The sequence below is a fragment of the Eptatretus burgeri genome, chromosome 9 (assembly GCF_056783735.1).
Source record: "Eptatretus burgeri isolate ZD-2024b chromosome 9, Ebu_testis_v1, whole genome shotgun sequence".
Classification (NCBI taxonomy): Eukaryota; Metazoa; Chordata; class Myxini; order Myxiniformes; family Myxinidae; genus Eptatretus; species Eptatretus burgeri.
This window is the reverse complement of record NC_140969.1, coordinates 47,087,559-47,108,519: the sequence shown is the minus strand read 5'-3', so window position 1 is coordinate 47,108,519 and position 20,961 is coordinate 47,087,559. Positions and strand designations below refer to the sequence as shown.

The window sequence follows — 20,961 nt, the reverse complement described above, 5'->3', positions numbered from 1 at the left end:
GTGTGTGTGTGTGTGTGTGTGTGTGTGTGTGTGTGTGTGTGTGTGTGTGTGTGTGTGTGTGTGTGTGTGTGTGTGTGTGTGTGTGTGTGTGTGTGTGTGTGTGTGTGTGTGTGTGTGTGTGTGTGTGTGTATGTGTGTGTGTGTGTGTGTACTTGGCGCGTCAGAGGGTTTGAGAATTGAATATTCATTGGAATTGTCTGTGTTTTTCCCCACGCCCGATCCCACACCATCCCGTCGAATCGCCCCGGATCCCTCTTCTTGCCGAGTCTTGTTATTTCTGGTTAATAGTAAAAACGAATAAACATCATCAACTCAGTGAAAAGTGACTCGTGCCACCTTCCTCGTCCCGTTTGCGGTAGAGCGATTAGAACCGCCATGGTTGGGTTATAAATAAATAAACCACCTCCATCGTTTCGGCTCATTCTCCGTTGGCGGGACTGTTCAAGTCCCGTGGACGTCACATTGGTGTCAGGGTGTTGGATGTTCGAACCCCTCTAAATTATATTTGGTATCGGGAGAATATACCAAGATTAAAATCTCGCCACGAATTGGAATATAAAATTACTACAGAAAAAGCGCACAGCGCGGGAAAATTTTGGCGGGATTTTTCAAATTTAAATTAATTGGCGGCAAACGGGACTTCTGCACCATGGCGGATGTGCAGATGTTTGAGGAGGAAGGCCACGTGTCTGGCAGCGAGTCGGGGGAAGAAGGGAGAGACGGGGGTAGGGTTGGAACCTCCCCCATTCCGAGCGTGGACCGTGCTTCATCGCCCGTAACGGGGCCGGCAGCGCCGGGAACCGGCGCGATGTCGATCTGGACAATGTTGGAACGTTTAATGAGTGCAATTGCAGCACAGGGGGCAAAAATGACGGCACAGGGGGCACAAATGGAAAATCAATTCGTGACACAGACGGCAGACATGACGGTACAGGGGGCAGAAATGACGGCACAAATGGAAAATCAATTCGTGACACAGGGGGCAGAAATGACGGCACAGGGGGCAGAGATGGCGGATCGATTGGGGGTAATGGGGGAACAGTTGGGTGCACGGATTGATTTAATGAGGTATGAATTGGGGGAAAAGATGGAGAAAATGAAAACTGAGATGCAGGAGTGTGTGGATGTTAAATTGGGAGAAATACAAAGCAAATTCGAGGATAGATTGGAGGAAACAAAGTTAGAAATTACATTGGAGGGGGAAAATATACGAAAAAAATTGGTAGATAAAATTGATGCAACGAACATTCGGGTTGATAAAGTGGATGAAAGCCTGGAGCGTCATCGTGCCTGTGTGGATGCTCGTATGCAGCTGCAAGTTGAAGAGTGGGGAGAGCTGAGGAAGCAAGGGATGAATTTGGCGGAGGAGGTAAAAGGATTGGAGGCTCGTTTGGACGAACAAGATAAAATTATGAGCCAAGATGAAGTCTTGGATAAAGGCCTGGTAGAGCCATCTTTTGTAAGTAAAGTGTCCGGGTTGGTTGAGGAGCAGCTACAAACTCGCGACGGAGCCTTGGAGGAGGTTGTGCGGGCCCAGAAGATCCTGCGGGAAGAGGTGAATCGGTCCATTCAACGTTTGGAACAGGAGGCAAAATTGACCCATGAGACCCTCACCACAAAACATCTTTGGCCACAGTGGGCTCCGAAATTGGATACGCAGCCACAAGGGTGTTTGATCCCTGGGCTGGATTCGGACAAGGGAGAAACTGAGAAGCGGGCCACCGTAAAAGTGATCCCCCTGGTAAATTTCGACGGGTCAGGGAGCGTTGAAGCTTTTCTGACGCAATTTGAGTGTATTTCCCGACTAAACGGGTGGAATGAGCAGGAACGTACAGGGAATTTGGTGGCAACGTTGCGGGGACCAGCCGCAGATGTGTTAAACGTGATCGCGGAGGGATGTTGACCAGCTCCCACATTTGCGAGGCGTTGAGCCGTCGGTTTGGGTTCGCGGCAAACTGTGATCTGGTGCGGGCCCAGCTCCAGCACCGCAGATTAAAGCCGGGTGAGACAGTGCAGGAGCTGGCACAGGACATTTACCAATCAGTCAGGATCGCGCATCGGGACCTTACAGTGGAGGCGTGGGACAGACTGGCACTGGAGAAATTTTTAGCTGCTCTTCCTGACCCTGAGGTCCGAGCGCTAGTGGAGCTACAGGATCCACCCACCATGCACCGAGCGGCCGAGTGCGCGGCCAGGCTGGCCTCGTGGAGTCAGCCGGGTCGGGTGCCCGAGAGGCCGTCGGTGACGATCCGACAGGCGGAGATTCAGGATCAGGGAGGGGGGCTGGGAGAAATTGGCATTACCCAAATGCTTCAGAGGATGAATCCTCCTGCTCAACCGCCAGGTCTATCCGAGATGCCCTTTCATAGTTCGGGTCCGGAGATCACTGTCGGGGGTCGGGGAGACAAGATTGGGCTGAGCATATACGGCCATGCTCGGCTGCTGAGATAGTGGCGAATTGCCTCCTTTGGTTAAAAAAAAATTATTTTTTTTTTTTTTTTTTTTTTTTTTTTTGTATCTATATATTTTTTTAAAAAATTTTTTTTAAATTAAAATTGTATCTGTATTTAAAAAAAAAAAAAAAAAAAAAAAAAAAAAATTAAGCCTGGTGTTGGCGCAGTGGTAAGGGCAGTGGCTTGGGACCCAAGAGGTCCTGAGTTCAAGCCCCGTTGGGACACTGAATTAATATATGTATGTATATGTATATATGTATATATATATATATATATATATATATGTATCTATATATATATATATATAAATATATATAAACCAAGTCGAAAACACCAGGGGGTTGACTCAGCCTGCCATCCTTCCGAGGTCGGCGAAATGAGCACCAGTTGTACTGGGCCCGGTGTATGCCCCGGTTAGAATAGGTGTACCATATCCCTGTGTGTCGTAAGAGGCGACCAGGGTTGCGTCAGGAAGGGCATCCGGCGTAAAACCTATGCCAAATCATTATGCGGACAACAAAACGAATTTCCATACCGGATCGGTCGAGGCCCGGGTTACCAACGACCGCCACCGGTACCGGTGGTCAGCAGGGTACCAGTGGAAATTGTGCTACTGCTGGGCGAAGGAGGAGAAGGAGACGGGGAAGGCGAGTCCGGAGGCAGTGGGAGAGGGGGAAGGGTAGAAGTGTGGAGGTGAGAGTTGGAACTCTGAATGTTGGGACGATGACTGGCAAAGGGCGAGAGTTGGCTGATATGATGGAGAGAAGAAAGGTGGACATACTGTGTGTACAAGAGACCAAGTGGATGGGGAGTAAGGCGAGGAGCATTGGAGGTGGTTTCAAACTGTTCTACCATGGTGTGGATGGGAGGAGAAATGGTGTCGGGATAATCCTGAAGGAAGATCATGTCAAGAGGGTATTGGAGGTGAGGAGAGTGTCTGACCGAGTGATGAGTGTGAAGTTGGAAATTGAAGGGGTGATGATGAATGTCATCAGTGCATATGCCCCACATATGGGGTGTGAGATGGAATATAAAGAAGATTTCTGGAGTGAGTTAGATGAAGTGGTGGAGAGTGTATCCAAGGATGAAAGAGTGGTGATTGGAGCAGATTTCAATGGACATGTTGGGGAAGGGAATAAAGAGGATGAGGAGGTGATGGGGAGGTACGGTCTCAACAAGAGAAGTGTGGAAGGGCAAATGGTGGTAGAGTTGGCAAAAGAATGGAAATGGCAGTGGTAAACATGTATTTCAAGAAGAAGGAGGAACACAGGGTGACATACAAGAGTGGAGGAAAGTGCACACAGGTGGATTACATCTTAAATAGGAGATGCAACCTGAAAGAGATTAGTGACTGTAAGGTTGTGGCAGGGGAGAGTGTAGCTCGACAGCATCGATTGGTGGTCTGTAGGATGACTTTAGAGGTGAGGTTGAGGAAGAGGGTGAGGGCTGAACCAAGGACCAGATGGTGGAAGCTGAAGGAGGAAGACTGTTGCGTGAAATTTAGGGAGGAGGTGAGACAGGCGTTGGATGGTGGTAAAGATGGGTGGGATGATTGGGCAACGACAGCAGAAGTTGTGAGGGAGATAGCTAGGAAGGTACTTGGTGTGACATCTGGACAGAGGAAGGAAGATAAGGAGACTTGGTGGTGGAATGAGGAAGTACAGGAAAGTATAAGGAAGAAGGGGTTGGCGAAAAAGAAGTGGGATAGTCAGAGAGATGAAGAAAGTCGGCAGGAGTACAAGGAGTGGCGTCGAAAAGCAAAAAGAGAGGTGGCTAAGGCCAAGGAAAAGGCATATGACGAGCTGTATGAGAAGTTGGATACAAAAGAAGGGGAAAAGGATTTGTACCGATTGGCAAGATAGAGGGACCGAGCTGGGAAGGATGTGCTGCAGGTTCGGGTGATAAAGGACGCAAATGGGAATGTGCTGACGAGCGAGGAGAGTGTGTTGAGAAGGTGGATGGAGTACTTTGAGGAGCTGATGAATGAAGAAAATGAGAGAGAGAGAAGGTTGGAAGAGGTGGAGATAGTGAATCTGGAAGTGGGGTGGATCAGTAAGGATGAAGTGAGGACTGCTATGAAGAAGATGAAAAGTGGAAAGGCGGTTGGCTCCAGATGGTATACCAGTGGAGGCATGGAAGTGCTTAGGAGAGATGGCAGTGGGGTTGTTAACCAGATTGTTTAATAAAGTCTTGGAAAGTGAGAGGATGCCGGAGGAGTGGAGATTAAGTGTACTGATTCCGATTTTCAAGAATAAGGGTGATGTGCAGAGCTGTGGAAATTACAGAGGGATAAAGTTGTTAAGCCACACCATGAAGTTGTGGGAAAGAGTAGTGGAAGCTCGGTTGAGAGGAGAGGTGACGATCTGTGAGCAGCAATATGGGTTTATGCCAGGAAAGAGCACCACTGATGCGATGTTTGCTTTGAGAATGTTGATGGAGAAGTATAGGAAGGCCAGAAAGAGTTACATTGTGTGTTTGTGGATTTAGAGAAAGCTTATGATAGGGTGCCAAGAGAGGAGTTGTGGTATTGTATGAGGAAGTCGGGAGTGTTGGAGAAGTATGTGAGGATCGTGCAGGATATGTATGAGGACAGTGTGACAGCGGTGAGGTGTGCGGTAGGAATGACGGACCGGTTTAAGGTTAAAGTGGGATTGCACCAAGGATCGACTCTGAGCTCCTTTTCCTGTTTGCAATGGTGATGGACAGGTTGACGGACGAGATCAGACTGGAGTTCTCCATGGACCATGATGTTCGCGGATGACATCATGATCTGTAGGGAGAGTAGGGAGCAGGCTGAATCGAGCCTTGAGAGGTGGAGGTACGCACTGGAGAGAAGGGGAATGTTCGTCAATAGGAGTAAGACGGAGTACATGTGCGTAAATGAGAGGGAGGGGGGTGGTATGGTGCGGTGGCAAGGAGTTGAGGTGGGGAAGGTGGATTGGCTTAAATACTTGGGATCAACTGTCCAAAGTAACGGAGAGTGTGGGAGAGAAGTGAAAAAGAGAGTGCAGGCAGGATGGAGTGGGTGGAGAAGAGTTGCAGGAGTGATTTGTGACAGAAGAGTAGCTGCAAGAGTGAAGGGGAAAGTATACAAGACGGTAGTGAGACCAGCTATGTTGTATGGTTTGGAGGCGGTGGCGCTAACAAAAAGACAGGAAGCAGAGCTGGAGGTGGCAGAGTTAAAGATGCTGCGATTCTCGTTGGGAGTGACGAGGATGGATAGGATAAGAAATGAGTGTATTAGAGGGACAGCGCAGGTAGGACGGTTTGGAGACAAAGTGAGAGAGGCGAGATTGAGATGGTTTGGACATGTGCACAGGAGGGAAACGGAGTATTATCGGGAGAAGGATGTTGAAGATGGAGCCGCCAGGCAGGAGGAGAAGAGGAAGGCCAAAGAAGAGGTTCATGGATGCGGTGAGGGCGGACATGCGGGTGGTTGGAGTGTCAATGGAAGATGTGGAGGATAGAGCAAAATGGAGACAGTTGGTCCGCTGTGGCGACCCCTAGCGGGAGCAAGCCGAAAGAGGAAGAAGAAGAAGAGGTTAAAAAAAAAAAATTAATTGTGGGAAAATTGGCATGGGTTTGTAAGTTCTGCTGGGTTTTAGAGTGACAATCGGGACAGTGGATAATTGGTAACAAAGCGGGCACAAGTGGCTGTCCAATGGCTGGTGTGTGGATCGGGTGAGAAGTGCTGTGTGAGTTGTTTTAAGTTGAGAAGTGAAATGTATGGTGCACACATTGATTTTTTATTGGACATGGTGTGGTAACAGGGAAGGTCATGGTCGGTGAATTGTTAGAAATGCAGGTGTCACATGTAAGGCCGATGGGGTGGGGGAGTCATGTGGGTTTTGTGGGTGGGGATGATGTGCTTGTCCGCAGGGATTGCTGAAGCTCACAGTGAGCGTGAATTGCGACCCCCTTCAAGGAGATTCACCACCTGGTGGCTAATGGTGACAGTGTCTGGAGGCAACTGGGAGAGGGTCTGGTTGGGCGACCAAGGCGGGTAGGACCTTGGCGACCCAGGAAGGCCAGATGAGCCAGTGAGACCCCTTCCAGAGTGTTGTACGGGATTTGAGCTGATGGCTACCAGGGGGGAGGGAATCAAAGGGAGCGGGGCGGAGAAACGTCCGCGTTGGACTAAAGCTTACCTGTGGGCATGGTTGCACCTGAGATGCCCCCATCATCTTGTGGTAACCCACCCCACGGCCACGACGGGATTCAGCCTGCATGATTAAAATGAGGACCATGACCTAGAAATGTGATGATGACCATGGTGTGAGTGTTGTGAAGATGTATGAGTCCCACTCGATCCCGCACAACTTGACTTGTGCAGCAAGGGCATGATGTCCGCATAATTTTGGGGCAAGCAAATTTGAAAATTGGCTCCCCAGGTAACGCTGGGTCTATTAGCATCCACTGGGGGAGGCGGTCAAGTGTAAATATCCTGTGAATAGTGTCGTTGAGGCTTAGAGTAGGAATGTAAAGTATAAGTGTTGTGTTTTTGTGGAACCTTTTGTTTCCCCTCCCCAGATCACTGGAAGAGTGCTGGGCAAGAGCGATGATCCAGAAGATGGAGTGCAACTTCACTCAGTGCTCTCATGTGATAAAATAAAAAATAAAAATAAAAAAACGAATGATTGTTTCGGCGAGGATAAGGCCATAAGGGGGTAGTACATTAAGCAGGATAGGTAAGTTAGCTGCGACTCGCTGCCCATTACCCCTCCTACTTTATTTCGTTGGATTAATTAGGTGTGAGTCAGTAAGTGTTAATGCTGGTATGGTAGCGCCTGTGATATACCTTGCAGGAGCTGCGGTACCAGAGGAGGGGGCAGTGTTACGTTTGAGGGGGGGGTATGCATTCAAAGGGTAATTCGGATGTTTCATTAGGTATGCCATGCTGTTCGAGTTTACCAGGATCTCGATGTAATAAGTAGCAATTCAGTGGTGATAAGTTGTCTCGTAAATGTTCATTTCTTCAAGGGGGAAATGATAATTGTCACGTAATTAGATAGGGACACGGGATAGGGTAAGTGTGTCTGCGTAAACCCCTTTTAGTAGTCCCTGGAGGCTGGCCGTGACGTCACAGGACAGTGCAGCGGATGGCTCCGCCCCGTGATCACGATTGGCAGAAGGCGACGGCGGTGGGCCAATAAACGGCTCGATTGGAAGTGACGAGGACAGGAGGATAAAAAGGTTCTGTTCGGGGTCGAAAAGGAAGAGGAAGAAGATCGGGACAAAAAGATCGTGGTTTTTTTTGGTGTGGAGGCTGTTGCGCGGGAAGCGTACTTGTTGTTGTGCTGATTCGATCGTGTTCTTCATCGTGTCTTGGAGCCTTGCTGAGCCTCGTGCCTCACCTTGGTTGGCTCTGGGGTTCTGCTGACTTGGAGTGCGGGGTCGAACAGCGGGCGGACCTGCCTCCCTCTCCTGCTCGCAATTTGGCGCCAGAACTGGTTCCCTGGCGGCTGTGAGCGGACTTGGGCCAGGACCAGGAGGTCGACAGCACCACGGTTTCTCCTGCCCTCCCCCCTGACGAGAGCAAGGCCAGCTCGTCCGACGCTGATCCAGGGACAGTTGCGTCCACACCACGGTCCAGCCTGACCACCAGAAGTAGCTACGTTGTGTGTGTGTGTGTGTGTGTGTGTGTGTGTGTGTGTGTGTGTGTGTGTGTGTGTGTGTGTGTGTGTGTGTGTGTGTGTGTGTGTGTGTGTGTGTGTGTGTGTGTGTGTGTGTGTACTTGGTGCCTTCGAGGGTTTGAGAATTGAATATTCATTGGAATTGTCTGTGTTTTCCCCACGCCCGATCCCACACCATCCCGTCGAATCGCCCCGGATCCCTCTTCTTGCCGAGTCTTGTTATTTCTGGTTAAAAATAAAAACAAATGAACATAATCAACTCAGTGAAAAGCGACTCGTGCCACCTTTCTCGTCCCGTTTGCGGTAGAGCGATTGGAACCGCCATGTTTGGGTTATAAATAAATAAACCGCCTCCATCGTTTCGGCTCATTCTTCGTTGGCGGGACTGTTCAAGTCCCGTGGACGTCACAGTACAGTCCTGCATTGGAGTCATCAGAAGGAACCCAAACGAGCAAAAAGCAAAGGTAAAGTAATCAGGAGGAACCTGGATAGGATTCACATTTCAGCTGCTGCTCCTCTACCCTCAAACTCATCCAGGCACAGCCAAGTGAGCCTTATTCAAAAATAAATAAAAAAGAATCCAGATCACAAAATTAAATAATCCTGGCTGCCACATCATGTGTCTAATCAGGTTGAATTTAAAACATATGTTCCCCATCAAAACTAGATCATAATTTAAAAGTTTCCCTTCGATTGGTGAAGAATTTCAAGAGAAAGAATTTTTTATGATATTCACTCAATCCAATATGGCTGTCAGACCATGTGACCTATCAATTATTCGTGAATACCCTGGTATCTCTAAAGCTTGTGGAACATTTTTATGAAGTTTTCCCTGGATCTGTGCAGGCGTTCTTGAGAAGAGAAATTTTTTTAGAGTTTTTAGGGTAAGTCCAATATGGCTGCCAAACCATGTGACCTGGTTCATATATATGAACCTCATATGTGTGAATTTTTTTTCTCGTGGATAGGTGGTCATACAGGTAAAGTGATATATATATATATATATATATATATATATATATATATATATATATATATATATATATATATATATATATATATATTCCTCAATCTGTTCAGCTGTTTCAGAGAAGATTTTCGAAGGTTTTTGTGTTTCAAAAAAACAATATCGCTGCCGATTCATATAACCGATGATGTCATCAATTTTTTTCTGTGGATCAATTTATCCCGAGATGACCCTTAAATCTTTCCTTGTTGACACCATCGTTCTGTTCAATCTCTCTGCTACTTTCAATCTTCCCTCCTTCACCTCATCGGCCCATTTCAATGGTCCACCAATAATCTCCCCTTCATCAAACATCCTTTCAACAGTCCCTCCTTCACCCCCATCGGTCTTTCCTTCAGCCCCATGGCCGTTCGGTCATCCCTCGGTCCGGCAGAATTCCACTCTATGTTCCCTCCATTCGTGCATTGTTTATTGGTCACATTTGAGCCGTCTGTGGTCGTTAAACCATCGGGTGCCTCACATGCGTGTTCATGACACATGATGCTTGTCGTGGCCTGCGAGGTGTGGCACTTCTCGCAGGCATGGTACAGTGCAGAACAGTGCGAGTGGGCATTTTGCACGAGCAACAGTGGAGGACAGGAGCTTCCGTCGCAGCTTTGGACACGTCAAGGGAGGGTGAGGGCTGCGTTGAAAGTTCCCTCAGAAATGCGTGGTATTTTCCATATGCGACGTCATGGACCCGCCCCCATCGGCTGCGGACCAATGGGGGAGAGAGAAGGCTTGTGCGAGAAGGGAAGAGAGCTGATGTGAAGAAGAGGCCAAAACGGAAGGCAGCATAGTTTGCCTGTTGGCGAACGTATGTGCCTTGAAGGAGGTTTATGATCGTGAGAGAAGCAGAAAAGCAGAAGCAAATGGGGAAAGCTCACATTAGCATGGACAAAAGAGCTCGTGAAGCAGAGGGGCTGAGTGAAGCAGAGGGGCTGAGTGAAGCAGAGGGGCTGAGTGAAGCAGAGGGGCTGAGTGAAGCAGAGGGGCTGAATGAAGCAGAGGGGCTGAGTGAAGCAGAGGAGATGGATGGGAGAAGCAGACGGGCTGAGTGAAGCAGACGGGCTGAGTGAAGCAGAGGAGACGGGCTGAGTGAAGCAGAGGAGATGGGCTGAGTGAAGCAGAGGAGATGGATGAGAGAAGCAGAGGAGATGGATGAGAGAAGCAGAGGAGATGGATGAGAGAAGCAGAGGAGATGGATGAGAGAAGCAGAGGAGATGGATGAGAGAAGCAGAGGAGATGGATGAGAGAAGCAGAGGAGATGGATGAGAGAAGTGAACGGGCCAAGCTCGCATGAGCAAAAGACTCAGATTAAGAAGGCACATAAATGTGTGAGGGTAAAGAAAGGAAAGTTTCACAAGCAGTTGGTGACTAGCTTCTGTGGATAAAAGAACACTCCTTCCATGAGCGTCATCCTGTACTCTCGATCCTGTCAGCCACGAAGGACGAAGAGGGTGAACAGCAGCACCTCATTGACAGGGGCCTGAGGAGGAAGAATCTGAGGCAGAGGAAGGCGAGTCACCGACATAGCTCGCATAACTGGGATGCCAGAGAGAACTCGCCTTCTGGATCTGGGCACCTCAGGGACGCGGCTACGTGTCCCCATCATGTCACATCGTGATTGCCCATCTCCGCCATCCATTTTCTTTCACATTCTCTTGTATATTTGGACTGTGTGAGCTGAGGAAGAAAGGAAAAGGCTATTTTTGTTTATTTTCAAGTTCTTCTTGTTTTATTCTTTGCCCCTAAGTGAATGATGGCCAAGTCTTTCGTGGAAGTAAGATTGAAGAAGAATACGTGTTATGGTTAAATATGCTCTAATGCGTGTTTTTGCTTTCTTGCTTTTAAATACTTGCTTTTTAATGATTGCTTGCTTGTGTGTTTGTAATGAATAATTGTTTGTTGTTATTTCCAATCTGTCTCGGTTGTCTTTTCCTTTATTGGTCCGACGCTGTAAGTATCGTTAGACTGGAAGTTCTACCCCAATAATTTACTTTGTTAGCCAGTGCACTCTCACTGTAACGCTCGGCAGTAATCCAAGTGTACACTGAGGGCACGTGACCCTAATTAGTCAGCCATCCAAAGGTAAGGTATCACGTGAAGTAGTGTAACCCTGCCCGGATTGACCGTGCCAATTGGCGTTCGTGTTTGCCGAGCAATCTGCCAGTGCGTGGAGTTATCTGGACCTCGCGGCCTCAGGAACGGGCGTTTTGGAGGGACCGAAGTGCTCCCCCTCATGGCAAGCCTCGAACCCCAGATCCTTGACAATAAGTATAATATGTCATGCATAATTTGTGTGTATATAATATATATACATATATGTTCTTACGGAAATGGCCCTTACTGGACTACTAAATATAGAATTAGCTCAGATCTTCCATTAAATTATAGATAGGTTGTTTGGTAAAGTGTACGATAAATGTGTCGGGAGGTGTAAAAGACTGTTTTTATGTTCGTACTGTGGTGGTGAAACGAGAGATCACTCTTCTTCCACTCCTGTACGAACGAAGGAGGGTGTGGCCTGGAGAGGGGGTGTGGCCTGGAGAGAGGGTGTGGCTAGAAAGAGGAAGTGATGTGAAGGGGCAGAGACTTTTTGTCGGAGTCGCAGAGAGGTGGTCCTCGTGTGTGGAAGCGAGCGAACGAGAGAGAAAAAGGGTTCAGTATGTGGAAATTGTCACTCTAAAAACGAGCAAACGAAGCAATTGAGGTTTGGAAAACGGCAGTCGCTGAGAGGAAAGATTGCTCGTGTCTCGAAGCATGCTCGTGATTAAAAGCGAGTGAATGAAGGCTTCGTAAAGAGGTTCGGTGTGTGGAAACGGTCGCTCTCGAGGCGCTTTTTTTGGAAGCGAGAGAAAAAAGGGTTCGTAAAAAGGGACTCATGTGTCGATGAAGGAGCGAGCAAGAGGGAAAGCGAGGACCTCAGGCTGAGGGTCAGTTTTGGCAGTTGGGGAAACTGCAGTCAGTTGAGAGGCTGCTCGTGTTTCGGAAGCGAGCGAACGGAGGAGGGACAGTGTGGAATCTGCCAGTACAAAAACGGCAGTCGGCTTTGAGAGGCTGCCTGCGCGTGGAGTCGACAATCGACTCGTACGGGGAGGTGATCGACAGATTCGGCCTGCGTCTGGCCGCGGAGCCTCCGTACTTGTTCACATCACGGCTGGACACGTTGTCGATTCGCCTGCGGAGCTCGGCACCTCGAATTGGGCTTCGAGGCGGGAAGGCAGGAAAGGAGATGCCGGAACCTCTGACGGTCCCTGCTCACACCAACAGCTCGACACGTTTGTCGGAGCCCAGGACCTCGACTTGGGCCTTGTCTGGAGGACAGGCCAGGCCTGGATTTGTACGCTGGACCTCGAGAGAGATCGGCTGAGGCCCATCGTGGATTTGGCGGTCTCGCATCATCGACATTGCGCAGGGTTGGAACGCGCTGAGGAGAGCGTGTGCACGTGGTGACTTGAGCAAGAAAAGTACGACGCCTCCATTTCACCATGCGGCATGTTCGAGCGGGAGCTCAAATCCGTGGACATCCGCCTGTTGCGAGCGACCTTCGTGCTTTTGACACTGTCCTCTCGTCCATGAGCCATCACCAAGTACTCTGTCTTGTCTGCATGCATGCTGTCTGTCTGTCTTTTTTTTGTCTGCACGTTGTCTAAGGCATATTTCGGTAGTGATCCCCTGAAACCTGTAGACCGTGGTTCCCTAGTTCAGAACGGGTTGATAATTGTTAATAAAACCATTGTCGTGTTTATTGCTTGTGTTGTGATCCCTGATGTTTCCCAATAAATCTGGTTAATTCGTATGAAGTTGCCGCTATGGATTAATTTGTGTCGCGTCGAGGAACGATCCGTTCGATTGGCATATAAAACCCAAAGTGGTTACAGACTGGTAGACTCTGCTCGGTCTCTGACAAAACTGGTCTGTAACCAGGGGTTCTATCTCGCCAACTGGCAAGGTACAAGGAGTACGTTGGTATCGCGATAGAGGCGCGTGACCTGAGGCTTGTGCTGAGCCGGCCGGCGTTATAGACCCCCTGAGACGGCGGTGGTGAGGGTGGCGCCTAGGACCGGGTCAGAATCCCGCCACCCCAGATCCACAACAATATATATATATATATATATATATATATATATATATATATATATATATATATATATATATATATATATATTATTACGGACTCGGGGTTCGGGGATTACCACGAGTGGAAGCACTCTGATTCCTCCCAAATGCCCGGCCCTGTAGGCCGACATGCCACAGATGGCTCCGCAGCCTGACGGGTTGGTTAGAACCCGCTGATGCCAGCAACGGCAATTACACCGAGCAGGTCCTCACATTCACAGCCGCATTACCCACTCGTCGTTACAACTACACGAGCTAGGGTCCATGCCCTCAGCATGCACTGAGTACTTATTACGGCTTAGCGGGACAGTGGGTGCAGCGCTGGCTTACCTGCAGAGCCAAAAAGGGGGGCAAAAACTTCCCATATATCTATTACCTACACACGTTGTCAGATCAATGGAAGGAAGCACAAGCAAGCAGATTGGAAAATGTAACAACTATTTATTTACACACACGTACAAGCAAGCAATCATCAAACATGTATTTATAAGCAAAAGACAAAAGGCACAAAAGAGCAGACTTGAACCTAATATGTATTCCCCTGAGACAGAGATACTTATACAAAAGACATAGTCATCATTCATTCCAGGAAGAAAGGAGACAAGAAGAAACGAGGAAAAAGAAGCAGAATGGAATGTGGGGGCAACTCCCCTCTTACCTCACGCAACCATGCAGGTTTGCATCAGGCCAAATATTGTGAAAGAGGGGGTCAGAGTGGGAAAGATGGGCGATGGAAGCGTGTGTGTATCGATCTCCATGACACATACAAACCTCGGGAACTGCAGAATGTCCAAAGCTCCGAGGTTATGGGCTGCTCAGCTCCGGCCCTCACAGGACTCATTTCTGTACCTCCTGTCCGAGCGCAGCTGGGTCCAGGATGACTCTCACTCCGGCAGACAATATTGAACATGCAGTCTGAGACGCTCGTGGTGCCCTTCGTGCATTAACAGGAGCGAACGCTCATCGTGTTCTGTCTCTGGTATATTGATGAAGAGTGGTCTCTGGTGCCTCAACAACAGCCTGCAGGGCTTCAACAGCAGCAGCTCCCAGGGCGTCAACAGCAGCAGCAGCTCCAAACGCGTTTGTGTTTCGTTTCTTAAAGCGGCTATTTATTTTTACACACACTTATTTTTATGGATGCAGTCATTATACACATTCTTGAACACTGTAGAACACAAATCGCCTTTTTGCACTTTCAAAACCTTTCCATTTCGTGGTACTTGGACAAAATATTACGTCATTTTATGCCATCACGACCAATCAAATATTCTGCTCATTGACCCCACTCATGTCGTGTCTCAAGACAGTGCTCCTGCACGGGGTAACGTGTTCGATGAACTATTTAGTTATCCTCGCCAGAGGAGAGGGTATTGCATTTGGGTCCATTTGTTTGTTATGATGAAAATTGAAAATTTTCATCATATGTCGGTCTGTCTCGTTTGTATGTTTGTCTGTGAGTGTGATAACTCGCGAACACCTTCAGCTATATTCGTCAAACTTTACCAGATAATTCCGAAGGACAAAAGTGAGGCTGTCACTGTTTTTTTGACGATATATGTTGTCAATGGTCAAGGTCACAGTGACGTCATTTGCAAAAAAAACAGATACGACCAAAAGTGTTTGCACTACGTGACATCAAACTTCACACAAATGAGTTTGAAAACGTCACTTACAAATTTCGAGCAGATTTGATAATGTGATCGCCATTAAAATGCAAGATTTATGTAGGGACTGGGGGACAGATGACCCATTTCCAAAATGGTGGCAATCCGTGATGTATAGCGTTTCCATGGCAACGAAGTAGCCCGTGTAAAAGTATAGGGTTTAAAAAAAATTTAGGGACAAAAAAGACGATAACTAGGAAATGCTTCAAGATACAGGTATCAAATAGCAACTCTCGCTGAACATCGACATTCCAAGCAACAGTTTGTTTTGGGGTTGTGGAGATCGAAGGTCAAGGTCACGGTGACTGATGTTTGTCAGGGCACACTTTGCATAAACAGAAGAACACCAACCAGTATAATTGTAAACAACCACCGAAACAGGTAGCATCAGTCCATGCAAGCAATATAATGATGTGAATGTTCAAATCCATACTTTTTTTTTGTGCTGATTGTACTTATATTCTTGCATTTTTCATTCCGATTCTATACTGATTTTATGAGATCCCTTCTTTTCCAAATTATGAAAACCCCTGTCCCTCTTCCTTCTCCGTAAACCTCCCTGGCACAGAACATCACATTCTCATGACAGGGACAGACAGAGAAGAGCTATAAATAAGACGGACGAGTTATGTATTGCAAAATGGGTTATGACTGTTCCAGAAACATGACTGACATTTTGTTACATATTATTTTAAAAATACACTTTCAGAAATAAACAAATCAGATGCTTAATTTTTCATTGATAGAAATCGTTTCTCAAGGTCACAGGTGGGAAAGTTATCATCAATGTGACAGTGACGTCATTTGCTTGATTTTCCTCATACCTGTCAAGCTACCCACCTGACACCTTACTTGTTTGTCTGTTTGTTTGTCCGCACAAAACTTGAGTATGTGTATTAATTACATGAGACCCTTAAGAACCATAAGATCTCTAAGATCCTGAAGAGCCTTGACAACACTGAGACCCATAAGGACCACAAAGACCCAAAGGACCCAAAAGATCCCGAGGACCTGAAAAAACCTAAAAGACCGTGAGGACCCAAAAGACCCAGAGGACCCATAAGGACCGAAATGACCCAAAAGACCCAGAGGATACCGAAGATCCAAAAGACCCAGAGGACCCATAAGACTCCGAGGACCGAAAGGACCATGTGGACCCAAAAAGATCCGAAAGAACATTTAGAACCCGAAGACCTTTTTAGACCCCTAAACTAATGTACCCCATTACACTCTTAAAAACCTTTAGACCTCTAAAACCTTAAAAATCCTCTTTGACCCTTCAGAACACCAAAGACCCTTTGACTGCATTCTACCCTTTAGACCTTTGGATCTTCACACCTTTTAAACCCTGTTGGCCCCTTTGACCTTTACACCCTTTTTAGATATTTTAAGATCCTTTAGACTCCTTCAAGAAATTCCAACCCTTTAGACCTTAGATTACACTCTTAAGACATATGCATGAGCTTGACATGCTTGGAGCAGGTTCTCCCGGAGCTTGAGTTTCCAGTCTCACGCGAACTCCATTGCTGTTAGAGCTGGACAAAGAGTGAGTGCCCTTCACAGTATTGCTCCATACCAAGTGTACAAAGCCCATGAACAGAGCACAATGGAATATGCTCCTCTCATATGGATGTCTGCAAGTGCCATGTACCTTAAAAATCTGAATGATGTGCAACGTGCTGTACGTATCGTCAAGGCCCATCCACAGGAATTGAATATCGATCCCCGACCACACAGGAGAACTGTATCAGGTCTGGGTCTAATGTACAGACTGCACACAGAAGAAGTTCTAGCACTTCTGAAGACCATGCCACGTCCATCATGGATTCCATCAAGGTTCACCAGAGCAAGTGCTTCCTTTGGAAGCTATGCTGTGCAGTGTCTTACTGGCAAGACGGAGAGTGGTCACTGGTCACTTCAGTATGACCGCTCCTATCTTCTTCTTCTTCTTCTTTCGGCTGCTCCCGTTAGGGGTCGCCACAGCGGATCATCCGTATTATCCGCATAGTGATTTGGCACATGTTTTTACGCCGGATGCCCTTCCTGACGCAACCCTGGTTGCCTCTTACGACACAGGGATATGGTACATCTATTTTAACTGGTGTATACACCGGCCCAGTACACTGGTACTCAGTATGACCGCTCCTATATAGCCGCAATAATACCAGTGTGGAACAGTTTACCAGATGCCACTGTAGGTCACCCAACACCTTCTGGGATCAAGGCTTTTTGCTCCAGAGCAAACATATATCTTAAAGTCCAATACAGTATACTTATGATCATGTTGTTTTGTATGTATGATTCTACCACCTTGTTTTGGGGGTTTTTTTGCAACCCAAAATACCCCAAAAATTCAACCCAAAATACCCCAAATTGATGTTTTTTTGTTTTTTTTCAACTTTCCACCTTTCAACCCTTCGAGCTTCAGACCATTTGACCTTCCCAACTTTTCAGACCTTTGACCTTTACATATTTACAATGAGAGCATTTAGACCTTTAATTTGCATTTAGCAGCCTTTCATTTAGTACACCCTTCCATTTATTTGCCACACAAAAAAAACCACTTAAACAAGTCCTGGAGAGTGTCTTCGATCTGTGATTGCTCTTTATTGTTTGGAAATGCGTTTGTTATTTGTTATAAGTTATTAAATATTATGAGTGAGAAAAGTTGAAGATTAAACAAAACGAGAAATATTATGATTAAATTCGCTGCAATGTAATTTTTAGTAGATTGTTGTGGAACAATGCTTTAAATATAACATCGTCGAAGAATGTAATGCTATAATGTAAGAGAACAGGGACAGAGAAGACACCTGTTCCAAGGAAGTTTTTTTTTTAATGTTCTGTGTGCTACCTCCAGGATGGAAAGCAAAGAAGCACAATGCGGAATAAGACCAAACATTGGACCAGTGTCATCCCTTATTATCTCAACAGCAGTCTTGGTACGTCACCTTTTTACATAATTGGGAAATTGTGAAAACCAATGCTATTAAAAGACAAGATTAATAAAGGGCAATATCACTGGGCATGCACCTGGTTGTGGCTGGATATGAAAACTAGAGAATCACTGATAGGCATGGATGACCCACAAAATATATAATGGAGAAGAAAGTAAATACCTTTGGATTGTTTTTTTTAATGCCATAAACAAACTTTGGTGCATCACGGGCGATGAAAGTTGTGGTCAAGTTTCATCGAAATCTGTGTGTAGTTTCTGAGAAGAAAGCAATTCTAGTTTTGTGATTTTAATTAATTTTTGGAAATGTGTAGAATTTGTTTTTCATCTGGAAGTTGTGGGTTATGATGTGTGAATGAAGGTGGAGAAAGTCTGATTTAATGCTGTTTAATTCCAGGCTATAAAGCAACAAAAGGTGAAAATTTTGAAAGGAGGTGTACACTTTCTATTTGTGTGTGTGTGTGTGTGTGTGTGTGTGTGTGTGTGTGTGTGTGTGTGTGTGTGTGTGTGTGTGTATATATATATATATATATATCATAACAATTGTGCATTTTGTGAGGAAAGCACTAAATTTGGCACACTCGTAGCCTATCATATCATGGCCATCTCAAATTCAGCCGCTGATGGCTGTGGCAGCCATTTTCCACTGCCATCAAAAATTTTGAGATGGCCCAATATCCAAATCTGTTCATAATATAATAGGCTACTAGTGTGCCAAATTTGGTGCTTTCCTCACAAAATGCACAATTGTTATGCTAAGTTGCCCCACTATTAGAAGGTGAATTTCACACAAAAAATGTAACAAGAAACATTGTATTTAAAGTAAAGATTTATTAAAAAAAAAAAAGATTATTTCTGTTAACGTATCCACGTAATTTGACGTTTCTCAACCGCCATCATTACCTGTGTTGTGTCTTGCGTATGTGATCTTCAAATTAAAGCATCCAGCGGTTTTCGATCGTCGGATGTGTGCCAAAAAGTGCCGTTCATTGAAATTTGCATTCTGATTCTCGGTTACCCTCCACTGCTCCTGTTCAGTCTCGGGCTAGGCCTATATCATGTTAAACTTGCCCCATCAGACGCCAACCTTCCAGTCACACTGAAGAGGATGCAATTTCCAGTCAGACTCGCATACTCGACCATAAACAAATCCCAGGGCCAAACATTTGACAAACTCGGATTATACCTCCCAGCCCCTGTGTTCCCCCATGGCCAACTATATGTTGCATTTTCACGTGCAAGAGGTTACTCCTATATATCTATCAAAGTGGACAATCATTCCTCACAACGGGCTGTCTCGGGCCCGTTCGGCGATTGGTGCCGAACGCACCGAGCCACGAGTGCGAATGGCGGCCTTTCCGAGGGGAAAATTCGGATCAGGAATGCTTCACGCCCACTTCTCCTCCGTCCAATGGGCAAGCGCGAGGTGGCTTGGCCCCGCCTCCAGGCGCGTGGAGGTGAATTCCATCTAGGTCCGTCTATGCAAATTTTAGGATCAGGGGAGGTTCACGCCCATTTTTGCCCGACCAATGGCTGACCGGGGGGGCGGGCTCCAATCGCGTCCTGATCCGGGAATTTGCATATCGGCGCCTCCTGAGCGCTATAAAGGTGCGAGCGGAAGGCGACTCGGGGGCTTGAGTTGAGGTCGGAGGAGAGCGTGGAACTGGAAGGAGAGTGTGTCATCGAGGAGTTGCATTTGGAGACGAGGAGTGTTGTGTTGGTGGAGTCGAGTCGAGTGCGCGTGGTGGAGCTGCAGGCAAGGGAGCTCCGGTCCTAGGCAATGAGGACGGCGGTCGGTGACGAGGTTGCGGTGTGGGGGATCGCTCGTCTCATCGCGGGACCCAAGCCAGCCAGCCACTCCCCTCCGCCAGGGCATCAACAATTTCCCCTTTCCCCCTGCGCTGAGATAGTGCAAAAGGGGGCCCCGTTCCTCCCCCACCCCACACGTGGTGCCAACAAGCACTCCAGGGGCCCGGAGTCAGGGCACAGTGGCGCGGACACTTTGCGGCTTGCCTGCCAATGTGTCACGAGGACTCTGGTAAGACCTCCCCGGTTTCGCGGACCTGGCCGCTCCTCCAGGCCCCGCGCACATTTGACCTACGGGCCTGTCTGCCTCCTTGTCTGTGAGGGTGGCTTCTTTCTTTTGCTTTTGTGTAAATGTGTGTTGGCACCGTCTTTCAAGTAGAACTGCGTAAGTGTTACCGTGTGTCGGTCGTAGTCGGTTGTAGCTCTGCATTTGCTTTTGTTGCATGACCGTTTTAACTGTTATATGTGCATTTTTGACTGTATGGCTGTATATACGTGCGTGTCTGTGTGTGTGAATAAAATGCTTGCTTGTTGACTTGTTGAACTGTTCCCGCTCTGCTTCGTCTCTTTTCCTTTTTATTGACCCTCCATCTTGCATCATGTAAGGGGTTCGTAGTGGGTGCAACATCCCGGTAATTAATCGGAACAGTCAAGGCCGATGATAACACCGCTCAGTTATCACTAGCACGGAACGGACCGCTTAAGCGGTTCGTGTCCGGAGTCGGCCTGTGGCATGGTACGATCGCCCGGTCGACCATTCGCGCAGGTACTTTGGTAGATCGAATTTGGCGAGCAACCCTATCCTGCGCAGGTGGGCAATTGGCACGATCGTGGTGAGGTTAAACCCCCACCCGTGACTAGCTCCCGGCGTTGTTCCGAGAGGGTCACTACAGAATTGTCCGTCCGGTGGGCGACGTGCCACGATTCGAGTTACGTGGCCGTTCGCACGCCGGCGGGCGCGAATTCGCAACAATATATATATATATATATATATATATATATATATATATATATATATATATATATATGTGTGTGTATATATATATATATGTATATAGGGGAAGGCGAGTCCGGAGGCAGTGGGAGAGGGGGAAGGGTAGAAGTGTGAAGGTGAGAGTTGGAACTCTGAATGTTGGGACGATGACTGGCAAAGGGCGAGAGTTGGCTGATATGATGGAGAGAAGAAAGGTGGACATACTGTGTGTACAAGAGACCAAGTGGATGGGGAGTAAGGCGAGGAGCATTGGAGGTGGTTTCAAACTGTTCTACCATGGTGTGGATGGGAGGAGAAATGGTGTCGGGATAATCCTGAAGGAAGATC

The 20,961-nt window shown here is 47.3% G+C and overlaps 2 protein-coding genes and 1 long non-coding RNA gene across 6 annotated transcripts in view; 2 read left to right on the top strand and 1 right to left on the bottom strand.

Annotated features, from left to right (window-relative positions):
- LOC147020074 (uncharacterized) overlaps positions 1–14,247 on the bottom strand; it is a 109,621-nt gene extending 95,374 nt beyond the window's left edge. For both annotated transcript variants that reach the window (XR_015061637.1, XR_015061636.1), the window contains exon 1: positions 13,986–14,247. This is a non-coding gene — a long non-coding RNA (uncharacterized LOC147020074). The remainder of the gene's footprint in view (positions 1–13,985) is intronic.
- The window catches only part of LOC147020073 (meprin A subunit beta-like), a 68,374-nt gene that overhangs the window by 8,989 nt on the left and 38,424 nt on the right, over positions 1–20,961 (top strand). For all 3 annotated transcript variants that reach the window (XR_015061633.1, XM_085895076.1, XM_085895075.1), the window contains exon 5: positions 17,739–17,820. Coding sequence is in view for 2 of the 3 variants with exons in the window: in XM_085895076.1 (XP_085751202.1) it covers positions 17,739–17,820 (82 nt within the window). In the remaining variant the exon portion in view is untranslated. The remainder of the gene's footprint in view (positions 1–17,738; positions 17,821–20,961) is intronic.
- On the top strand, positions 599–6,977 carry LOC147020075 (uncharacterized). Its single transcript, XM_085895082.1, has 2 exons — positions 599–2,470; positions 5,995–6,977. Exon 1 carries the CDS (start codon positions 650–652, stop codon positions 1,901–1,903), a length of 1,254 nt encoding a protein of 417 aa, XP_085751208.1. The 5' UTR covers positions 599–649; the 3' UTR covers positions 1,904–2,470; positions 5,995–6,977.